Source organism: Phalacrocorax aristotelis, chromosome 4 (assembly GCF_949628215.1).
Source record: "Phalacrocorax aristotelis chromosome 4, bGulAri2.1, whole genome shotgun sequence".
In the NCBI taxonomy this organism is placed as follows: Eukaryota; Metazoa; Chordata; class Aves; order Suliformes; family Phalacrocoracidae; genus Phalacrocorax; species Phalacrocorax aristotelis.
This window is the reverse complement of record NC_134279.1, coordinates 24,524,811-24,547,096: the sequence shown is the minus strand read 5'-3', so window position 1 is coordinate 24,547,096 and position 22,286 is coordinate 24,524,811. Positions and strand designations below refer to the sequence as shown.

The window sequence follows — 22,286 nt, the reverse complement described above, 5'->3', positions numbered from 1 at the left end:
GTAAAATGCTATGGAAAAAAAAACCCAAACAAATAGGACATTACAAAAGATTTCTTAAAGTTTTATTTATAAAGGTTGACCTACCCACGTAAGAAAACTAAGAGGTGAACAAACACCGAGTAGTGTTTGTGTATTGTAGAACCTGCAACCCACAGGGAACTTCCTTTAGTCTCTGGACAAGTGATTTTTCCACTGCCATGCTGCCGTTCATACAACTAAGAGCCTTCCCCTCTCTCTGTAAGAGACATTGTATCATGGTCCAGTCCATTCAAGCAAGGGTCTGAAGCAGCAGTATTTTCTCATTAATGCAGAACCTATGCAAGACCACCATGAGATTCTCCCCACAGCGCGAGACCTGGCGCTCCATGGCCAGGCGGAAATCTTCTTTCACTCCTTTAGTTATACCCCGGGTAACTGTGTGATGCCTTAAGCCATGAAGGAAAGAAAGACAGACAAAATCAAATAATGGTTATTTGGTGCACTACAGCAATTTAAAACATGCTGCATGTCACTTACTTTATATTTACTGTCCATCCCTGAGTTTATATAAGGAAAGCCAAATAGCCTGTGCTATGCTGTTTTTTAAAAATCATGTGTTTAGTAGCTTACAAGTCTTTCAACAGTTAGAAGTTCCATAAAAGTCTATGCTCTCACTGCTTTGATTATGACTGTTGGGGGGCGTAAAAAAGGTGTCCTGGCTAACAGGAAAATCTGTTCTCTTAACCCAGCATGTACAGAGTTCTCCTTGCTTGGGGAAAGTTTGGGGTTTTTTTTCCTCTCCACCTTTGCTGTCCAGACCCCTTCCTCCTTTTAAACACTTCTTTCTATAAAGGGTTGGGGTTGAAAGAAGAGTGAAAAGATGAACCTGCTTTCTCTGGAGGAAAGGGACAGATGGCTGCCACCATGAAGAGCAGAGGGCATCTTGTACCAGTAGGAAAGCGCAGGAAGGAGCGATATAATCCTGTGGGCACTGATGACTCTCTGACTAACGAAAGGCGCAGTGAACGCTTCACAGGCCAACACAAAGCCCAAATCAAGCCAGGCTGTGAGTCTCCACATCAGTAGAAGCCAGCTCTTGTGGAGATACTAGGCACCAGGCAGGGATTACATTTATTCTGAGCAGAAGTTCAGGACCTGTTTTCAAACAGAACAGAGGTCCAGCTACTGAGCAAGCTAAAGCGGTGCTGGCTGGGGAAACTCTTGGGATATTGCACTGTTAAAGGCCGTTCGTATGAACAGTTCTTTGTCCTCACACTGGCCTGTAGCACTCAATACCTAAATCTTGTCCTTAAAACAATGTCCTGCAGTGCCAAAGCACTACGCTTTGCTTGCACTGGTCCAGAACTGGTTAAGTAAGATCAAGACTCTATAACATCTACCTGCAAGCCCCACTTGGGAAGGGAAGCAAAAGATATACCCTGAAATGAGAGCCCTAGCACTGCTAAAGGAGCAGCATAAATTAAATTAGAGAGAAATGCATAAATCTAATGTTGAGACAAGTCCGGAGTCATGGGCAAGAAAGGAAGAGCTGGGCCGAACCCAGCAAGCACACTGAAAGACAGAAAGGAAATAAAAAATAAAGGGTGAGGGCCTCTATGCCAATCCAGAGATGCTGGAAATGAGAAAGGGAAAAGTCTGGGAATTACCCTCACCAACAATGCCACCCTACCTTCACTTAAATCAGCAAGTCCAACTTTTGAGAAGAGAGTTCTCTGCTAAAACAATAGAGACCTCTGTAATGTGGAAAAGGCAGAGACTAGCGTGGAGACTACTGGGCAATTCATTGATGAGCTAGGCTGAGTGAAGCAAAACTGCACTGAAAATACTCCAGCATATTCAGAGGTTATGGGATAAGCCCTGTTTTCCATCTTCACTGTCTTAAATATTGCTGGCAGCCGAGTGCTAAGGTCAGTTACAACCTAAAGGACAATATGCAACCTACAGCTACTGAGCAAGCCAGCTACACTTTTGAAGATCTGTGTCATGTAACAGCTGGAGAACAGAAAATAATTCAGAACAACTTAAATGAAGAAAAGTAGCTACAAACAGATCTAGCAACCAGTATCTTGAAAAGAAAGGGTTATACTTTTGCTAATACACGATTGAACATCGGTATAACGTTGGGGGTTTTCTACATTTTTGTTTAAATTCAACGGGGTTATTAAATTGAAAGGACACGGATACTGGCAACTTATGGGAAAAAGAAAAATAAATGTTATAATAGAACAACATGGTTTGCCAGGCAATGTAGGCACAAATGGAGGAAAAAAAATATAAATATTGAGTAACAAATTGCTGAAAACCATGGGCAGTAAAACATGTTGACAAAACACAGCACACTATGAGTGGGGTTTTTCCACTTTGTACCTGTCAGCAGTCTGTATGCTGGGCTGTAGCACAGGTATGAATTCCTGCTGCAGTAACCCCATGGGAGGGCTAGAAGTCCTTTAAAAAACAGCAAATAGCAGCATTCAAACACCCACACACCAACTCCCCCTCCGGTGCAAAACGACTCTCCAGAAAAAGGAGCAACAAAGAACTAGGGTGAGACCACAGAGCAGTATGACCACTGAGCAGCCAAAGGGGCGCGGGACCCTAACAGCATCAAGCATGCAAATATCCCCAGATTTCATTGCAAGGCTGTTCTGCAACTGTGGTCTAAACATATACATGTATTTTTGGACAGTTACACCAGGAGAAAGGACAGCAGTAGGTGCAAAAATGAATCACAGTTGCACTACAATGAACTGTCGTAGCTCTTCCCAGGAAACATGTCAATCACAAAAGATTTAATCAGAGGAGCGCTGCGGATACCGCAGCTTCCCCGCACAGCCAGCAAGAGCGCGTCAGCGAACCAGGAGAGCCCACAACCTGGAGTTAAGGGATTTGCGGCTGAGCCCAAGCCAAGTGCATGCACAGCGGGTGTCGGCCAAGTTGAGTACATGACAGTGTTTGTTACAGGTTGCCCAAGTATCTTTTCATTAGCCCACAGATGGCCTTTTTCACCTTTTCAAATTCAATCCCTATACAAAAATGGCTGTTAGAGGACGGCACAATGTCAAAGCACAAATACCCACTCAAAGCAACCACCCGTTTATGACCAGCGCCACATGAACTAGCTGCCAAAAGGTGTCTCAGCTGAAAGGGAGTTTGTTTTCTCTGTGAAGTTAAGTCCCTATCTCTGTGTGCCATCTATAACACAAGATAATAACCTCACATGTCCAGCCTAGAGCAAATCCGATGCCCCACCTAAGGAGAAATGAGAAATTTGGTATATAGAGACCAGGTCTAGTTTCTTAACCTAAGTCTCCCAAAATGTCACCTAAATCTTGTTAGGCACCCAAGTACTGAGCGCATCGTTCATCCTCACGGATGCTAAGAAGGGAGCAAAGAAGCAAGACTTGGACTTACGTACCTATAACATCAAGTTCAGCGCCTACCTTCAGATCTCACAGGTGGGCATTCTGGCTGGTATCAATAATTTATTAATGACCATGGATGGAGAGCTATGCTTATAAAAGTCAAATAAAGGCGGAGCATTTTAGTAGTACAGAAACACTCTACAATGCAGCTACAATAACCTGAAATAAAATATTCACAAGAGTTCTTCGGTCAAATGCAGTAATTTTTCAAGAGTTCTTGGCATGAATGAGTCCAGTACTTGCAAAAATGGACACGGGGAACAGAAAATACAAAGGAACAGCAAGGTGTTACTGGTCCCAGAGTGGCAGGTGTTTGCAAAAGAGATTCTGCACAACTGTGTCTTCATTACTGTTTGCAAGATCTGCAGTCAGAACTAAAAGTATCCAAGTGCACAATCAGAATAAAGATTACACTTTCAAGATACTTTGTTTCACTTCAAACCAACTGAGCTTTTCCTCCTCTGTCCCCAAGGGGAGAGGTGATGGCAATGAGAGAGGCAGAACGCTCAACAGCCTTCACATCAAGTTTACATGGTTTGGTAGGCTAAGATTAGACCAATTAAGGTAAGATTATCAACAAGAGGAGCATGATATTAATCAGTCATTTCTTGCATATTATTCTTTTCCTTTTTACCTCACTAGCTAACACAGCCGCTGCTGACATGTATAATCAGTAAAACTATGAAACTTGGCTCGTCTAGAATGGAGTTCAAAAGCACTTAGTGGCTGAATTCAGATCTCATTGTAGAAGTCTTGTTGACACTGCAAACAGAAAAAGCTGCTTATATCACCAGTTAAAGCCAAAACCATGGACCTTCATACTCCCACAATGGATACGAGCAAAGGGAACGCTTACAAGCTGTATATATATTTTGCAGAACCTGATTATAAGTCTGCAGGCTACCAAAAATGTTACTCCAGCTTTTGAAAACCACACTGCTGTTCGCTTTCCTGGCTTCAGAAAAATTAATATAATTTTCTATAAGTATAAGGTACTGAGGAAAAGTACTGGAAGAGGAACGTGGAATTCACCTGAGGAGAAAATGTCCTGCAAGTCACAAAACAAGAGGCTGTCCTTATAAAAACTATGTAACATCTGTAACACATTTCCCATCAATTAAGGTGCAGGACTGCTACATACATTTATGCCAAGGAAAGATCAGGCAAAGGAGAACTGCTTTGTCTTTGGTCTGCTGTGGCAAACTCACAGAGCCTTCCTGTGCATGACCGAACAGTATCTGAGCTGACCCTGCTAATTATTGTGCGGACGCTGCAGCAGTCATACAACCAGAACCGGTGACAGTTTTGAAAGACAAAAGCCAGTCTGCAGATTTTGAGCCTACCAACAGTTGGCCCAGGGAACAGAGCTGCGCTGGTGCACTTTATCTTAAACCCCAGCTGGGGGAGGCCGTGAGCTAACCAGTGCTGCTGAGGTCAACACTGTTGGGTGACAACATCCCTGAGCCTCACAGCCAGTCCAGCTAAAAAAATACCTGGGGTACCAGGGGAGTAGACATCACCTCTGATTAGGGGACTGTGCCCTGAACCCTCCCTCCCTTCAGCTCCCTGATGAAGTGCTTCCTCTCCTACAGTCAGCCATATAAAAGACATTGCACACATTTTCCAGCTGGATGGGATATTTGACAGTTTTGGCTCAATAAGCACGAAGAAATGGACCTCTCTTCTACAAGCGTTTCCATCATTCAGGAAACATAACACTGGTCAAAAGGAGACCAAAGAGAGGTTTCCGTCTTGCTAGAAACACTGCTCGCTACCTACTTCCTGACTGGTAGGGTCAGAACAGTGAGTAACAGCTACCACACCAATCAAAATAAAAGCTGAGTCGCAGAGAGATAGTGCTGAACTAATTCAACTAACTTGAGCTAAGTTACAAGGTGCAGTCTTCATTGCTAAGCCCTCTTGCTGACAAAGATTACTTAACATCGTATGTAGCGCAGCATACCCTGATCCTTGTCTTCATACAGCTGGTTACAAGCAGTGAGATATAGCAAGGGTAAAAGTTTGAAAATCTAGAGCTTAAAAGATAAAATTGTCTCACATAATTAAGCATTTTTGTTTCTTCTTTTTCTTTTCTTCAATTACACCTAGTATCTCATTCCTGTGTTGGTTACCTAGAACTCTGGAAAATCTATTTACTAGTCCAAATTTGGATCCAGTTGTCTGATGTTAGGCTCCCATTTTTTGAGAACTTTAGCCTATTTCTCGTTAGTGAATAGCCAGAATACACTGACCCAAGCTGGAATTTCAACAAACTTTAGCAGTCCTCCTCTTACACAGCAAAATACCACAAGTTCTAATAAACAACCAGGATATTCTAGAACATTTTGCCACTAAAACCCGGCAGCAGATACTTGTTCAGTCTTGACTCAAAACTAAGAACACCTAGGAAGTTAATCCAAATTATTCATTTCCTTCAGCGTCTCATAATAAGCTAAGCAGAATAAGCTTGTTCAGTACATAGCAAGAGATGACCTGCTAGTTCTGACAGAAAGGTTATTAGAGTTTACCTGGAGTGTAATTTAATTTATGTTTTATACCTAAGTTTTCCATTTTGCAGTGGTCTTTCATAACTTTGTTTACAACAAATAGTGCTTTCAGTTCAGCATTACTGTTAGCAAAATTATTAACAACATCTTGCACTCATGCCTAATTATTTAAAGAATTCCTGCAAAGTGCAAGTGTCTGGTTGAAAAAGCAACACTGTAATCGCTTTAATATGAATCATTCTAAAGCAAATGCCACACAAAGTTCTGTAGAAGTAGGAGTTTAAAGTTGGAAAACCCCCAAACACAATTCACAGATCAGCAGGAGAGTCAGAAAAAGAAACTCACGGCCTTGTCTGAACTCCTTAGCCAACTCCTTAAGTTTAATCTCAAAGACATGATGAACTTACTATCCAGAAGATTACATGAAAGCAAAGACAACCAGAACATACTTCCCTCCCTGACCCATTTTCTTCCCAAACAAAACAGTAAGTGCTTTTTTATCCTTACTTGATCAACATTGCTTGATTTGGCAGCAGTTCAAGATGAATTTTCCCTCCTTCCTGTGTTCTTAAATAAGCAAATTCCTCCAACATATCAATATCTGAAGAAAACGTTAAAGATTTGAGTAGGGAAAAAATGATACAGAACATTCCTCTTACCCCTCACAACTGAAGCCACAATGCTGAAAGGACAGTCAAAATGAGCAGCTATTGAAGTATCTCATTCTTAAAAGTGATCAAGATGATCACAGCATGCATTCCTAATCCTCCACAAATGCATGAGAAATGGCTTTTTAAAGTGCAAAATACACACATTAGTCAAAAATTTCTTTCTTCATATGTACAGTGAGACAGAGGTAAAGAAGTTGTTTTTACTTCCTTTTCCTGCACTGCAGGTTATCAAAGCAGCACATACTGAGGCTGGGACAGAAGGAAATGCACATACCACCCTTTTTAGTTTTCTATTTTGGTCCCTTATTTAGTTTTTCTTCTTTTTTTTCCCCCTTCCTGTAACACCAGAGCTTTTTCAATTGTCTCAGACAGGAGTTAGACCCCTTGCTTCCTGGAGACCATGGCTGGATGTCTATTTAGGTTAAACACTAAACTGTCAACGTGTGTGTATGCTGATCAAAGCATATGTCAGGTATCTGAATACAAAAATCAGACATGCTTTGCATGAACTTTGACAGAGGTCCTGATCTTACTCAACCCAAAAATCCTCCCTACACAAAGCATTTCATAAACAACAGACAAAATCATTCAATTCTTTGAAGCACAGGTGCTGCTCTATCATTTTGGTTAACAACCTTGTAGCATAGTGCCCTACATGTCTCACTGAAAAGACTTCCATCACTTGCAGGAGCAGCCTAAGCTGCCACTGTTTTTCTGAATGGCCGTGCAATTGCAGTGTACTTACAGGTACTCTCAAGTGCCAGAACAGGTGACAGGAGGCATATTTATAGACCATTGTGCACCGCCACCTATTAAAAGAGGCTTGCATCGTATGAAAATGATGGAGAATATGATTCACGGAGAGAGCTGCTGCTGAAACTAACAGCTTTTTCAACACCCCAGCACATAGTTTTGGATGTGAAAGACCGTCTTGGTTAGAGAAAGGATACTTGTGACATAGTTGAAAAAATTCTCATACTGGAAGTTTCCTTGTTGGCAGATTTTGTTGATGGCTTTCAGGAACAAGTTCTCGCCCCTTGGCCACTCATGCTGAAGCAGAACAACTACGTGGCCCAGCGCCATATCATCTCTGCTGTCTGTGAAAGCTCTGAGCTTTGGGGAAAAAACTGACGTTGAGACAATCAGGAAACACATGTTGCTTTTATATATATACACCTATATACAGGATTCATCTCACCTACATCTGTGCAAATATAAAAAAGTTCTTTAGAAGCGTATTTCATTCTGCCCTAATATACACATTTAAAATAGGTTGGAAATTTCCACCCAAATGCCAAATTCTCTCCACTGACCTATAAGGGAAGTCTTAATAAAGACAAAAATATTTTAAGATTAATTCTATCTTCTCTGTCCAAAACTAAAATGAATAGGAGAAAAAAGAGAGAACAAAAACTGTCCTCCATCAACCCTCTCCCCTCCCCCTGAAAAAAAAAGACCCTCCACAAACCCATTCAGGTGAGAAGCACTCAGGGCACAGCCCTTCGCACCCAGTCACACCACCAGGATAAGGAGTTTCAGGACCCCAGATAAATAAACTAGGCCTCAGAGACACAGGAGAATTTGAAGCCTTGACTATAGCTTACCTTGAAACAAGCTAGCAATAAATGAAGGCAGTAAGGCATGATAGCTCTACTGGTACATGGCCAAAGCTTCAAATCAGACCCTGCAACAGAACAGTTTATCACACACTTCTTTAGGGGTCTCGTGATCATCTTAGTTTAAAACAAATCAGAATGGAGCAAAATGAATCTACAATTGCCAAATCTCAGGTAGGAAAGAAAACTTTGAAGGTAAATTACAAATTATTCAAAATATGAAGTTACATATTTTAAATTTTTTTCTTCATTTCTCTTTTCCTGTGGTAGGACTTTGTTACCAATATACGTTAATGGGTTCCAGCAGAAAAAACACAAAACCAAGAGGGGATAAAGAACTTCCTCCCTTTTCATAATACAAAAAGAGAAGAATTATCTACTCAACCGAAATGCATGAACAAAAATTGAGCTGACACTGAGCTTAGGGTAATAGCAACTCCATACCTTTCCGGAATTTAGACTTTACTTTAGGTTGCTCCTCTTGTACTTTACCTCCTTCTTGTACTGGAAGTAAAATACAGCACATGAGGTCAAGCACTTTTTCGCATGTTTGCTATAAAAAGAAGAGAGACGTGATAATGCTAAGTCTAAATCAAAGTTCTTAAAATTCAGATATGTTAATAACGATTAAAAATTTCAGACACCACAAATGAAAAAAGCAATCACAAAATTCTCTGCTAGAACTTGAGTGAACTTTACATGTAACTTAGTTTGGCTGAGCAAAAAGATGAAGCTGTCATTAAACAATCTCTGAGAGCCTACATAAGTCATTTTAATTGTGAAAAGTATGTATTGGCATTCTTCATTTCGAGAGTGTAAGAACAATACAACTGCAATCAAAAACTATTTTATTTTGAAGGATTAAGTTTTTAATGAATTCTTAGAATAGTTTTTAAAAGCTTGTTCTGCCCATGGTAAAAATAGAACAGAAAATGGCAATCTGACAGCATGAAAGAAATGCAATGAATTTTTAATGTTATTTCCTAGAGACAATAAGAGGTCTGTGGGATCTATTATCACATTTCCAATGAAAAAGTAGTGAACTGAAAGGAAAAAAAAGACTTGTCCAGTAGTACTAGCATGACACTAGGTCCTAAGAGACCCAGCCTTTATTATTAGTGCTGGCACGGACTGACCTCAGAGCACTGTGCACTCCTGTAATATTAAAAACACGAAATAAGTACTGCAGAGGTAAAGCAAGTTCAGAGGTGAGGCCAGACAATATTGTTTCTGGAGTCTCTTATACCGTCAGCTGGTAACTAATTCTTTTCTAAGATGATCACTGAAGTTTCTTTTCTAGAAACCTTTTTTTCCCCTGCCACATGCAGCCTATACCTAAGAATTTTCCCTCAATATTTAAAACTGTTTCAGTAAAGTTAAAGAATTCAAGTTACATTTACTGACAACTCAAACACTTGTAGCTATGGAAAAGCATAACTAAACCCCCCAAATCATAACTACCAAATAAACTATGTAAGAGAGATGCTAATGGACAGTCAGTTAATGTGCCAGAAGTGCAATTCTTTTCCCTGTGAAGCATGGATTTTTCAGTAGACCCTGGTTTATGTCTAATACCCCGTTGAAAGCAGGCTAAGGGGAAAAATCAAAGGAAGACGACAAATGGAAACCACAGGGCCAGATGTGTGGAACGCTGTACGTACCCGATATTCTCCAAGGGCGAAGTGGCATGTTGCTAACTGGATTAGCGCTCTCTGATTTTCTAGTGATCCTTGTCCTGTAATTTGCTGTGGAGAATGAGAGCCCTGAAGAGCTGCCAAGTGATGTAGGCTGCTAATTGCTTTTTTGTACTGCCCCTTTAAAAAAAAGATATGAAAAGACAGTGTTAGGGTCTTCTGCATACAATGAGTAGAAAGATAGAAATAAAAATTCCCTTACAGGAAGCTTTCAAAACAAGTCTCCAAGTAACAGGGCTTCAGAATTTTAATCTAGCAGAGCACTCTCTAGTGATATGCTGTGCACAGGAGTGTGGATTGATCGCTTGCAAAGCAGTGAGAAGACAAGCAGAGTTCTCCTTTAAAAAGCCTGTTTACAAAATTGCATTTACAACTGAAACAAATAATCATGCTCTTCAGAGTTAATAATTACTTTATTTAGACTAATAATAGCTCTTGTTCAGGTACAAGTACAGGGAAAAACAAAAGACTCCCAAAGGAAAAATATAAAAGAACAAACTTTGTTCTATAGATGGTGTTTGGAATGAGTACAGTCAGCCTAATTTCTAAGGAGGATAAATTTTAACTGAGATGTTAAATTCTTCTGCTGTTTGAAAATTCTTCTAATTGTGTTCTAACAGAATGCACTGACAGAGGAATAAAATGCACTTTGCTTCCGTAACACTATGTATATCTACTGGTCAAAATGACTATGCAGAGGTCTTTTCCATATTCTAAAACAAGCTGGACTCAACAAACAACTATTGGGACAGGAATGGCCTAAGCAGGGTACCTAGCTTGTGGTAAAAATGGTATGATTCCATTCCCAAAAGGGTCATGCTCTAAAGGATAAAATCAGCAGACACTAAAGCAGTCAAGCTGGCTCATCAGAACAGCTATTCACTAGAAGGAAGAGCAACGTAATGGTGTCATTTTTACTAGTTTATACTTTTTTTTTTTTTACCTGGTAGATGATCATGTCAGTAAGAAAGATTCTTAACCAAAGCCAGGTGTCTGTCTTCCATGACAAACAAATTCTGGTGAACTCTGCATAAGTGGTCGGAGAAGAAAAAGTAAAAAGTCAAAAGAGAAAACAAAGCTTTTCACAGCTTTGGGTTAAAAAAAACAATTATGTAGAAAAAAAATAGCTGAATTTAAAAATGAAAAACCGAAACAGTAGGAGTGTCAAATCTTTCAACTACAGGATACTCTCTTCCTATATTATCATATTTTGATTATACTTCTCTTCACAGTGTCCAATAAATCTAAAAGCAGCTAGGTGGTACTGTTCGCCCGCTTTGTAAAAGAGAAATTTGTTTTCAGGATTACCACACCAGATATTATCTGAAAGGAAGAAACACAGTAAAGACACATCATCTTAACCATGAACTGAAACAGCCACCAGCAGCACATCCTCACCAAGTACTATCAACACTACTACTAACCAACTGCTCTCTCAGTAAAAGCTGCTTCCAAGAGAAGTGGGGGTGAATCAGCAAAGATGCATGAAAAGTGAAACGAAATCCAGGAACAAAGTATTAAAAAATGCAACAACTGATAAAGCTTCTTACTGGAACTTCGACCAAAAATACCCAGGACCCAAAGTAAATTCTATTTTAAGGACTGACAATGACAGGAATTCTATTTTAACAATAGAAAATAACCTCTATGCACAGCAGTGAAGCATAAATGCAACTCTGCCTGCAGTTAGCTTTACCTTTGTCAAGTGATTCCAGAGAATAGAGCAGCTCCCAGCTCTCTCTTGCCAGTTTAAAGCTCTCTAATACTTCAATAGAGTTTGCAAGATCTGCCTTGTTTACGGTAATATGGCGACTTCGTGCCTTCCCAGAAGGATCCTCATCATCTGAGCTCTGCTTAAGAGTAAGTATAAAACAAAAAGATTAACTTCTTAATTTATACTTATTTCAAAGGACTCTGAAGTCACAAAAGTTCAGCTGAACACAAGAAAACAATTCTGTACTAGAGATGCCAAGGTTCTAGTTTAAGTACTTTTAAGTGACTTCTCTTAGCTTGTTTTAATATTAGAACAATCTGTTTCGCTACCAAGAAACTCAGTGGTATAGTGTGATAAACAGTATTCACAGTTCCAGTCATGAAAAGTCAATTATTTGGAGGTTTAGCTGTAGAACACCTGATTGCTATAGCTGCCATTTTTAACAGCTTCTGCAGCCTCTGCTGATCTCCTTCAAGTTAAAGTATTCACATCAGCACATACATGTCTACAGCAATTGCTACAAAAATCGTTTCATTCTTGCTGGCTTTAGCCAAAAAAAAAAATATCTGTTTGCAAATTGTGGTCATAAACAGCTACTCCAGGGTAGCTCTGAAAAATGTGTCTATTACGTCTGTGTCAAAACCACTATTCCCTAAATTCCAGTATCAATGCCATTCTTATTATGAACGAAAAGGTCTAGAAAAGTTACCATTGTTTTTTCTCTTCCCTCGGCAAGTTTCCTCTTTTTGTGTATGTGTTTGTTACGATCAATATCTGTGTCACCATAGATGTTGGTCACATCCTCGAGAAGAACCAGTGGGGCTTGGTTTGGAGCATTTGGACCTGGATTTAAAAGATAAATTAATTCAATATTGCTTTAAACTGATCTGAAATGTCTCATGCCTACCTCAAGCTGGTTTTGTTTCCTTCACAAGTAGTGATTATAAGGCTAGAGAAGACAATCTGAAATTAATTCACTTAAATTGCATAAGCTTAAACTATGCTGGTAAAGCTATGGTTTTCTCAAAGCAGCCTTACGGTAAAGGTCAGGATGCATTTACCGGATGTCACAAGAGCTTGAGAGCTTCAGAATATCTTTGAATCCTTTTCTTATGGAGAAGTCACAAGATCTACTCAGGCAGCAGCTGTTCTCTCATCAAGCATTATTTGCTTTTATGCAAGTACAACTATTGAACAGGTGACCAGAACAAATGGCTGTGAACAGCCACAAACATGGTGAAGCACAGCAATATTCTCAAAACATTCCCATGAGAAACCAAAGCAGCATGCTAACAGGCACTGATGCCTCAAAGAAGTGAGTGTATTTTATCACAAGACTTCCCTAGTAGGATCACTCAGTGTCAGCTTTGCCCCCACTGATTTCAGTGTACAGAATTAAACTTTTAATGGACCGCCAGGGTCAATCATCACCACCCAAAGTCTCTAGAGAAGCCTCATTTTGAAGCACAGAAGATGTATCTTCTACTTCTACTGGTGTCACAGAACACCTGGTGGGATCTGGTACCCGTTATTACAGGCCTCAGGGCTTAAGTTTCATTAGATAGAAAATAGGAAGAACACTTCTTAATCTCAAACAACATTGCTAAATGGTCACTACCGAGTAAACTTTCCTTCTGAAAACACTTTCTCCTATTGCACAATCAAGTTGTATACAGATGTGCAGAGCTCAGACAAAGAGAAATATAAAGGAAAGAGGAAATCCATTAATCTGTTTTCCCTTTTTGAAATTTTCACCAGATAAGACAGTAGGGTGGACAAGTATTTTCAGTACGTGCATTTCTTCTCTTTCTATTTGCAGAAAGATATGAGGCTAAGGCCTCATTCATAATTGCAAAGAACTAATTTGAGAGCATAGTATAAGGACAATGCATGTCATCTCGACATAAAAGAGCCCATATTAAGCTTTCCCCATCTACTCAAGGAGTCCACTATAACAGAAGTTAACGTTACGAGAAACAACCAACCTGGTGCGCCTAACAAATAACGTTATCTCCTTTGACTAGGTTCAAACTAAATGTCACCACTGAAACGACCCCTACACAAAGGCTACAACTCATTGAGATCACCTCTCCTGTAACATCATGTATTTCACTGTGCTGGAATCTAACTTGTGTGAACTGAAAATAGAGCCAAGTCATTATGCAGAAAATAACATCCATGAGAAACAGATATGAAAGCACCACAACCGGGATGCTGGAAGAGTTTTATTACTAGAATCTCAAGAACTGCCTACTTCAAACACCTGAGAAGAAAGGAGTGGGTTTTTCTTTTACTCATACTAATTTGAATGAATACCTGTTAAGTGCTTTGTTTTCCAAAGGAACGTTCTCTTCTCACTAGCAGGCAAGTGCACTGTAGTCTTTATTCCAAAACCTCCAGTTCTAAACAAAACAAAATCTAACCTCACCCTTGACTTGGGCTGCAAACCTTTTCTTACATTACTGAAAGTTACACAGCCATACAAAGAACAATATTGTGTTTTTCTGTCTAACTGAGCTCTAGAATCTAAGCTTATGGAGTTCTTAATTGATTTCTAGCAGAGTGTTATAAGAAAACCCCTAAAAGCATCAGTCCAAATAGCAACTCCTGCCAAGCCTGCAGGCAGCCTGAAAGTTATGAGAGGTGTGAATTGCTTTGTTCATTTCTCAAGTCTCCAGCAAGGCAGATATGAATTACGTAAGAGAAATGCATGGACAAGTTTTCTCTCAAGAGGTTTCTTGCAAGCCCATGCACATGAAAAGAAAGTCACAGATCAAAGCTCAGAGCTGTTGGATTAAGGAGGTGACAGCTTTTTCCCCAACACTACGCTTCCAAAATACATACGATTCTACATTTCTACTGCGAGCCTACCAAAGAGGAGAAAAAGCCCTAATGATAGAAAGGATACGAAAGGCACTGAATACCACTGGACTTTAATGCTAAAGCAGAAATGAGTAAAAGGTGTCTTGGAAATATTTTCCTGATGTCAGAAAATGACAGAGGGTACCAGAAATGCTGCACTGAAGGGACTACACTCTGCTATCTCAGCATACATTCTTTTTTTGGTGGTTGAGTCTGAAAACATGAGCTTTAACATACTCAGTTGTACAACTTGGAAAGGAACATTTTCACCAGTGCTTTACTTCCTTTCTTCCTCAACCCAGAATCAAGCAGCTAGAACTATATGCACAGCTACAGTATCTCACTGTCCCACCATAACTCTTCTTTCCTCTGCATAGAACAAAAACCTCAACTCAGTTAGTTCCTGTATTTGTTGAAGTGACTACATGTTCTTTACATACAAGTTGCCATTCGTCTTCCAAGCTTAGCCATCTACTGACATTGTTTCAACTGATTACCCAACTTTCTCTAGAGTTGTTCAAAATCCATCATTTGTATTAAGTGTTCCATTACTCAAATGATCATTTGCTCCACGCAGGAAATTGTGATGAAACTTACGAACACAACACACAGAATTAAAATCGTAATTTTACCATGAATCTGTAATTGTAGTATTAATAAATACTAGTTACCTATGGTGACAATTGTTATTGTTGAAAGGAATTCCCTAGCAATGAGTGAAGAAGCAGGAAATGCACACTATTAAGAGCTGAAAATTCCTCACTGTGATGCTGTTTATTTCAACAAGTTCTAAACAAAATGGAGGTTAAAGAACTTCCTTCAGCTTCTGCGCCATCCCTGAAAAGTCCAGTAAATCCCTGAAGAAGCAATCCAAGATGTTCCAAGCATTCTGATATGTCCCAAATGCAGATTTGAGTGGGTAGGAAAAAGCACAGGGAGTATTCATACTTTAAATTTTCAATTTACAAATTAATTACAATTAGGATCAATGTGCAAAGCACACGTTAAAGATTATGCATAAACCATACAAAGAAAGCCAAGCTGGAAGCTTGTGAATTTCAGGAAATCTTTTCCTATTCAGTTTTTATTTGATTCATTATAAATTTGCTGTGTGCCCCTAATGCAAAAATATCTTCACTTATTTTGTGGAAGCTTTTTGTACAATCTTTTGACTGAAGGAAGCTGGGAGAACGTCAGCTTCAAAGAAACAGAATCAGAGGAGAAAATGAAACAAACATGATGCTGATGGGAAGAGCAGGAATGAACCCTAGGGATGCTTCTCATAACATCTGGTCTGTTACTCTTCTCTTTGCTAGGCAACTACCTGCTGCTGGCCAACATTGACACGATGCTAGGTTAGATTGATCTTTGGTCTGATCCACTAGTGCAGTTGTCATGAACTACTTCTGCTGGTAAGACTAATGGCTTGGGAGAATTTTTAAAAAAGACCCATGTCACTTTGTAAGATGATAGTTTCAAAAGACTAATGAGAAAAGATCTTTCAGATGTTAGCAATGAAATCACAAAGAACTCATTACAAAAGTTGAAACGTTAGAAACTAACCTTGAAAGAGCGATGGCTGGATGTTGCTGACATACTGGAATGCATTTTTAAAGAAGACCAACATCGTGGAATACACTACTTGATTCTTGTATTTAGCGTGTGCATCACTATCAAAGTTACTGATGTATCTGCAGAGGTCTTTCATTCGATGCAAAATATCACCAAAACTTCTGAGAAAGAGAAACAAAAAGAATTCAGGATGTTACACAGACTCCAAAACTAAAAGAAAGAATGCACAGTGAATATGAAAAACTTCATGTTTTGGCTGAGGAAACGCCCCAGCTGCAAGTCGGTGGAAGCTGGGAACGCACGCCACTAAAACTTCACTTAACATTTACTGTGTTTCTCTTTGCTGAGGCACCCAGGGAATGATACCCCACAGTACTATAGTCCTTATGCACAACTTTCATCAGCAAAGATTTAGTTTAGAGACTAATTTGAAAGTGCTACCTGGTTCCATGTTTTTGCTTTACACTGTACAGCCTTGAAAGAAAAGCTGCACTGAATTTACACAAGACGCCCAAATGTTAAAGTCCTCCTTCAACCCACCTCCTTAAGAATTAAGAAGCCAAATTCTCCTTGAGAAGAAATTCCCATAAAAGTACACATTTCTCACCTTCTTCCCTTATCCATTTGCCATTCACACCTCATTCCCACCACAGACAATATTTTAAATAGCCTCTCCCAAGGATCTGTAATCTGGGATGATTTCTCTGTGAGACCGTCTATTACATACTTCTGAGAGCTACGCTTGCTTGGAGACATAATATCAGAGGAATCTTGTGAACCTAGGAAAAGCAGCACATTTTTCTCTTCATAAAGAAATCAAACCAACTCATTTATTTTCAAGAAGGAGACATATAAAAATGTACATTGGAGCTTTCAGGGTGACCATTCTTTACTGAGAAGGCTAACAGGGAGCAGTAGGCATTTCTGCCTCCTCGTACAAGACAGCTGATAGGCTGGATAAGGAATCTTGTCCTACCTCTCACTACATATGTTGGAGCATCATGAGCATCATGAATAAGCAATTGAATAGGTATTTTGGTATCAAAGAACTAAGAAACATCAAATACTACTATTAATCGTGACTATGGGATATATTACATAAAAGTAATGCATTCTCCATTTATGGATGCCACTTCAGCAATATTCACATACATTCTAAGAAAGGTTAATTTTGTAAAAATATTCTTACCTTGATATTGGCTTTCTGTCTGCGTAGATCTAGTTACATAGTTGATATAAAATTCCGCTGCTTTATTCAGATATTTATATAACAAGCTGGCAGGAAGTCGAACATCAGGGTTGTTAATTATTAGAGGAAGAACGTCACAAACTAAAACAGAAAACAAACCACGGAATCCTTTAGGTTTGTGGGATTTTTTGTTCTGTCTGCCCTAAGTAAGGTTTCTCAATCAGCAGTGTAGGCCTCCATCTCTGGCTGACCATACACCACAAAGGATCACAAAGGACCTCACAGGAATGACAGTAATACCAATTTGTACCATATGGTCACACTGGCCTAATGTGGCCTGAGCCTCTTCCGACTAAAGCGGTTTTCTAATCTTAATATCTTGAAAGTCGTTTACTGAACTCAGAATCTTGCCATACTAAGAAGTTGTGTAATACAACAAGAACATTAATATTCTCTTACCGAATAATTTTCTAAAACAATTCACTGGGGATTCCTGGTCTTCAATACTTTCAGCGTCTAACAATGTTTCTCCAAGGCCTACCTGTGTACGCAGAGGTGAGAATCAAACACTGGACCAGTGGTTTTAGAAACTTTTTGAACTGCAATTCAATGGAGTTGAACAATAATTCAGTGCACGCATAAGCAGCAATTCACTATATGGCAATCGCATGTGCCAGTCTCTAAATATGCAGTTAAACTATCCCTACTTAATAACTGGTGAAAAGCAATGACAAAGATAGCAAAACAAGATCAAGAGAAAAATTGTGCATGCTATTGTATCAGTAAAGACTGGTGCAAGTGATGGAGGTGCCAGCCCTTAAAGTTGCAGCTTGTCACGTAAGCTGTGGTAACTGACTGTGGCCTCTGCCTGATGCTAGTACAAGCTAGAACATGCTAATGCAAGTCAGTCTCAGAACTAACACGTTTTACAGTCTATAAACCATTTTTAAACTATCCTTAAACTGTCCTTAAATAAAGCAGGTCATCATTTGAAGAGCTCCAGCTGCAGTTTCTTAAGTCAAAGCAAACACACTGCTTGTTAGAGTCTAGTCATAACCTCAAAGCACTCTACCCTCAACAAGAGTTCACTGACGAAAAGCTGAAGCAATATTCTTTCTTAGACTATAATACTCTGCTACGCTCTTGTTCGTGCTCTCCTCCTTTTTTCAAAAAAGCATGGAATATTCTTTGCTTTTACAAAACAAAAAATTGTTTTATTTGCTTCCATTTGTTTTCTGCCCAATTCTTTCCTGGTGGTAACCCCAAGATACAGCGATCTGAACTATTAGCTACAATTAAACATGAATAAAAAGACTCACTCCCTCACTAGGCAAACACATTTCAGCAAAATCTCTAAAAATAGAATGCCAATATCCTGAATAGTTACTCTGTGCTTCTCTTCTCTTACCCCATGTTGCACCACAGTCTCTGGGAAACGTCGCAGAAGTAGTAGCAGCATTTCTGCCCTTTCTAATGTGTTAAAACACTGCTCTGTGGCCTTCAGTAACATTTCACACTGGACCCGACCAGGAAGGGTTTCAAATAATCCTTAAAAAAAAAAAATTAAAATGTTTAATATGCTAGGTCTGAATTGTAAAGGTGACTGACAAAGGGCAGAAGACTAGTCAACATCACCTTGCCATGCAGAGTGAGCGAGATTTCCTTATACTTTTTTTCTGCTTTTAATATCTATGCCTGGAAAAAATCAGCTGTTTCTTTCAGAGGAAACCATATGAATATTTATCTATGTTTATTCAGGTGCACAGAATTTGAACTAACAAGTAAGACTGCTAATGAGCTGAACACTGAAAATTCTAAACCTTAAATATTTGACATTTTAAGATGCTTTTTCAAGAATGTTCATTTATTTTTTTACTCACATTCCACTTCTACAACTAGTACTTTCATTATTAAAAGGCATTTTTTTTAATTTAAACTTCCAGTGAGACACTAAAGAGAAACCAACATATCCTCCCTGTAAGTGTTATGTATTCTGAGAAATAAACATACCCCATGAAAAAGCAAATGTTTCCTTAACTGGAATAGCCTGTATGCAGTTACACACTGCTTATCTTTAGAGCTTCTGAACCACATATTCAAACAGCAGATTATATTCTGTCAGGTGTATATCTTGCTTTCAAAACTGCCTGTGGTTGCCAGCAGTGAACGCCAAGCCCTCCTCGTCACTGTTGATTTTCATAACCCTCACTTCATATGTATGAATTCACCCCATTTATGATCATTCATTGTTCTCTGCAATCAGTGGGATGATGATTCGTAAGTCCCATTGCACTTATTCCCTGTGCAATCTCTTTTCTAAGCGCCTGTTGTTCTGGCAGACTTAGTCTACCCATATCAGAGACACAGCAATGGGAACCAGCCTCTCTTGACCCTTTGCATTTTGTTTCCTGAATGAAGTCTCTAAGGTTGAACTGAGCAAAAAAATCTGCAGCCCATAAGCAAAGTTAAAAAGACTGGCATTTACTTGCCACACTAGATATGTAACCAGAGGGCTGACCTTTAGATCGCTTCAGGACTCTCCCTATTCACTGAATAGAATCCTTACCTCTTAAAAATTGTGTCTGCTTGTCCTGCGAGTCATTCCTTAATGCTGACGTAATAACGCTAATCTCCCTCCATACGGCAGGTTGGTCTGGAAAATTCACAAACCTGTAATAAAGTTTGAGGCAAGGAATGCACAGTGACCTCAAATTCTGTTTCCAAGACAAAACCTTCCTATGAAAGAATGTGCATGGGCAAATGGAAAATAAACCCTTCCTTTTTACTGTTTATTTTTAATTAATAAGAACTTTCTTGCTTAATTTATCCACACGGATTTCTAAGAACACTCACATTATATTTTTGAGAACTCCGACATTTACAAAAACAAGCACCTGGCATAATTGTAGAGCTCCAGCCCTGATTACTTACATGTCATAGAGCAGCCTGCCTGCAGACGCTGTCCTTTCAGCATTCCTCTCAATAGTGTACATCTCATACTGTGAGATGGAAGAACAGAACGTTAGCTTTCTTGAATATGTCTATGAATCAGGTTAGACCTTCCACTCCAAAAAACCGTCCCCAATTTGCCACAGCAGTCTGAGTAACAGGAAATGAAAGGATTGCAACGTTTGCTGTAGAAATTTGGAGCTGAGTTTAGACTATCTAAACACAGATTAAATTAGGCATAAACTTCTGTTTGATAACATGGATACTCTAATATTAACACACTCTATGTATTTTTCCACAAATAAAAAACTTTGTGAGAATTCAGAGTTCTTTGACCAGGGTTTGTTTCCAGTGAAACTCAGTGCAAAACCCCAAGCTATTTACAAGATCCACAGGCAAGAGAGGTACTTCAAATCTTTATTGGAAATGGCTGTTCTTCTGCAACAGCAAAACCAAACGTTTCATCACGTGCAAACACAAGAAACAGAAAGGGACCTTCCCCATAGTTATTAAAGAAACAACGCTTCCGCCTCTTGCACAAAAGGGTGGGGTTTATTGCAGTGAAACACAACGAGCCGCTCCAAGCTCGCCACTTCATTTCTAACCACCGGACCCCACTGCGAGAGGCTGGGCAGGGCCCTGCGCTCCCCAACAGCTGCCCTGTGCGTTCGGGGTCGGGGGGCTGGGGGGAGCGAAAGGCGACGAAGAAAGCCTGCAGAAGAAGGTCGGGCCGCAAAACCGGGCCGCTGAGCGCGTGCCCCGTGACGGGCGCGGGGCCTGCTCCCCAGCTGCGCCCCGCCCCTGCCAGGGGAGCCGCCCGTCTCCGCGCCCCCATTAGCCGAGCCGCCCGTCAGTCACGCAGCGCCCGCCGCAAGGGCGTGCGGGGGAGCTACGCTCGCGCCGCGCCCTCACGTTGCGCCGGTGGTGGCCGTTACCTGTATGTTGAAGTCAGCGGGGTAGAGGCTCCGCGCCGTGATGAGCCACGCCTTGGCCGCCCATAGGTCCCCCGGCACCAGCTCGCGGGCCCGCTTCACCAGGAACTCGCAGTCCCCCTGCGCCGACATCTTGCGCCTGGCCCGGCCCGGCCCGGCCCGGCCGCCGGGCGGCGCGCATGCGCCCCGCTGCCCCGGGGCGGCCTGGCTCCGCCCAGCCCCGCCCAGCCCCGCCCCGGCGGCGCCCGGCTGAGGGGGAGTACACCGGACCGCCGCCATTTTGGGAGCGGGTGGAAGGGCGTTCGGCCCAGGGCGCCGGCGGGCTGGCCATGGTGGCGGCTCGGCTCCGCCCCTCCCCGCCCTGCCCTCCTTGTTCTGTCAACCTTCCTTCTCTCGGTCCCGCGATATGCTTTTTTTGTGGTGGCCACTGGGACGGAGCTAGTGAGGAGCAAGGGGGTGCAAGCACTTCGGTAGGGGTGGGCTGAGGACGGCCTGTGGAGCCGGAAGTTTGGGAGTCAGGAGGAATTCTATGGCCAGGGAGGGCTGCAGTGATTTCATACATCCCAAGGCAGCAGTTTGGGCTCCCAAAGCTTGTAACTGACCATAGGGAATTTTGGGAGCAAAGATAAAAGGGCTCTGCTCTTCAGCCTGTGACAGCTGGTACGATAGCTGCTGGGAGACTTGCCAAGCTGCCTTCAAGAAACTGGTCTTCTAGCCTGGTGGGCAGTGTCATGGGTACAATAGCACTTAGAGGCAACTGAGTTAAAATTATTGCTGTTAGTTGCAGTGGAGCGCTGTGTTCCTAAAGTTGGTGTTGCTGCAGATCAAAGTCTGCTTTAAAAGTCTGAGGCCATAGCACTACTGCCCGGGCTAGTGCTTCTCAAAGGTTCTTGTAGCCCAGTACCAAAGTCACCAAGAGCAGATGCCAAGGAAAAGTGGGACCTTTCACCACAGAAATGCACCTAGACTTTAACAACTTGGAATCGAGATTTGCTTGTTATAATTAGTTTTCAGTGTTAAGATGCTTGATTACAAGCCTGTTTCCTTCCTTTCTGTTAATTATCTCAAATGTCACTTTCTCCATTTCTTTCTTTGTCACTTTCTTTGTTTGCTCCTTTCAAGTAGGCTGTTTCTGATGTAGCAACAGACCTTACAAAC

At 40.8% G+C, this 22,286-nt stretch overlaps 1 protein-coding gene across 4 annotated transcripts; it reads right to left on the bottom strand.

Annotated features, from left to right (window-relative positions):
• Positions 1-45: 45 nt before the first annotated feature.
• INTS10 (integrator complex subunit 10) lies at positions 46-21,319 on the bottom strand. Of its 4 annotated transcripts, none has more exons than XM_075090627.1 (18): positions 21,132-21,319; positions 20,179-20,246; positions 19,814-19,917; positions 18,656-18,795; positions 17,707-17,788; positions 17,248-17,388; positions 16,666-16,837; positions 16,050-16,219; positions 12,334-12,467; positions 11,607-11,763; positions 10,854-10,936; positions 9,878-10,030; positions 8,661-8,769; positions 8,205-8,284; positions 7,551-7,713; positions 6,437-6,530; positions 2,368-2,445; positions 46-425 (listed from the first exon to the last, which is right to left on the bottom strand). In XM_075090627.1, the coding sequence occupies exons 1-18, from the start codon at positions 21,258-21,260 to the stop codon at positions 269-271; spliced, it is 2,214 nt and encodes a 737-aa protein (XP_074946728.1). In that variant the 5' UTR covers positions 21,261-21,319; the 3' UTR covers positions 46-268. The 4 variants fall into 4 exon arrangements, with proteins under 4 accessions (XP_074946728.1, XP_074946729.1, XP_074946731.1 ...); XM_075090628.1 differs by having other exon boundaries at positions 11,607-11,760; XM_075090630.1 differs by lacking the exon at positions 2,368-2,445.
• Positions 21,320-22,286: the final 967 nt, after the last annotated feature.

Coding starts and splice junctions, on each gene's coding strand:
- INTS10 (XM_075090627.1), bottom strand. CDS start 21,260: ATGTCGGCGCAGGGGGACTGCGAGTTCCTGGTGAAGCGGGCCCGCGAG. Junction 20,247..21,131: donor CCGCTGACTTCAACATACAG/GTAACGGCCACC, acceptor TCCATCTCACAG/TATGAGATGTACACTATTGA. Junction 17,789..18,655: donor AGACTGTGGTGCAACATGGG/GTAAGAGAAGAG, acceptor CTGCGTACACAG/GTAGGCCTTGGAGAAACATT.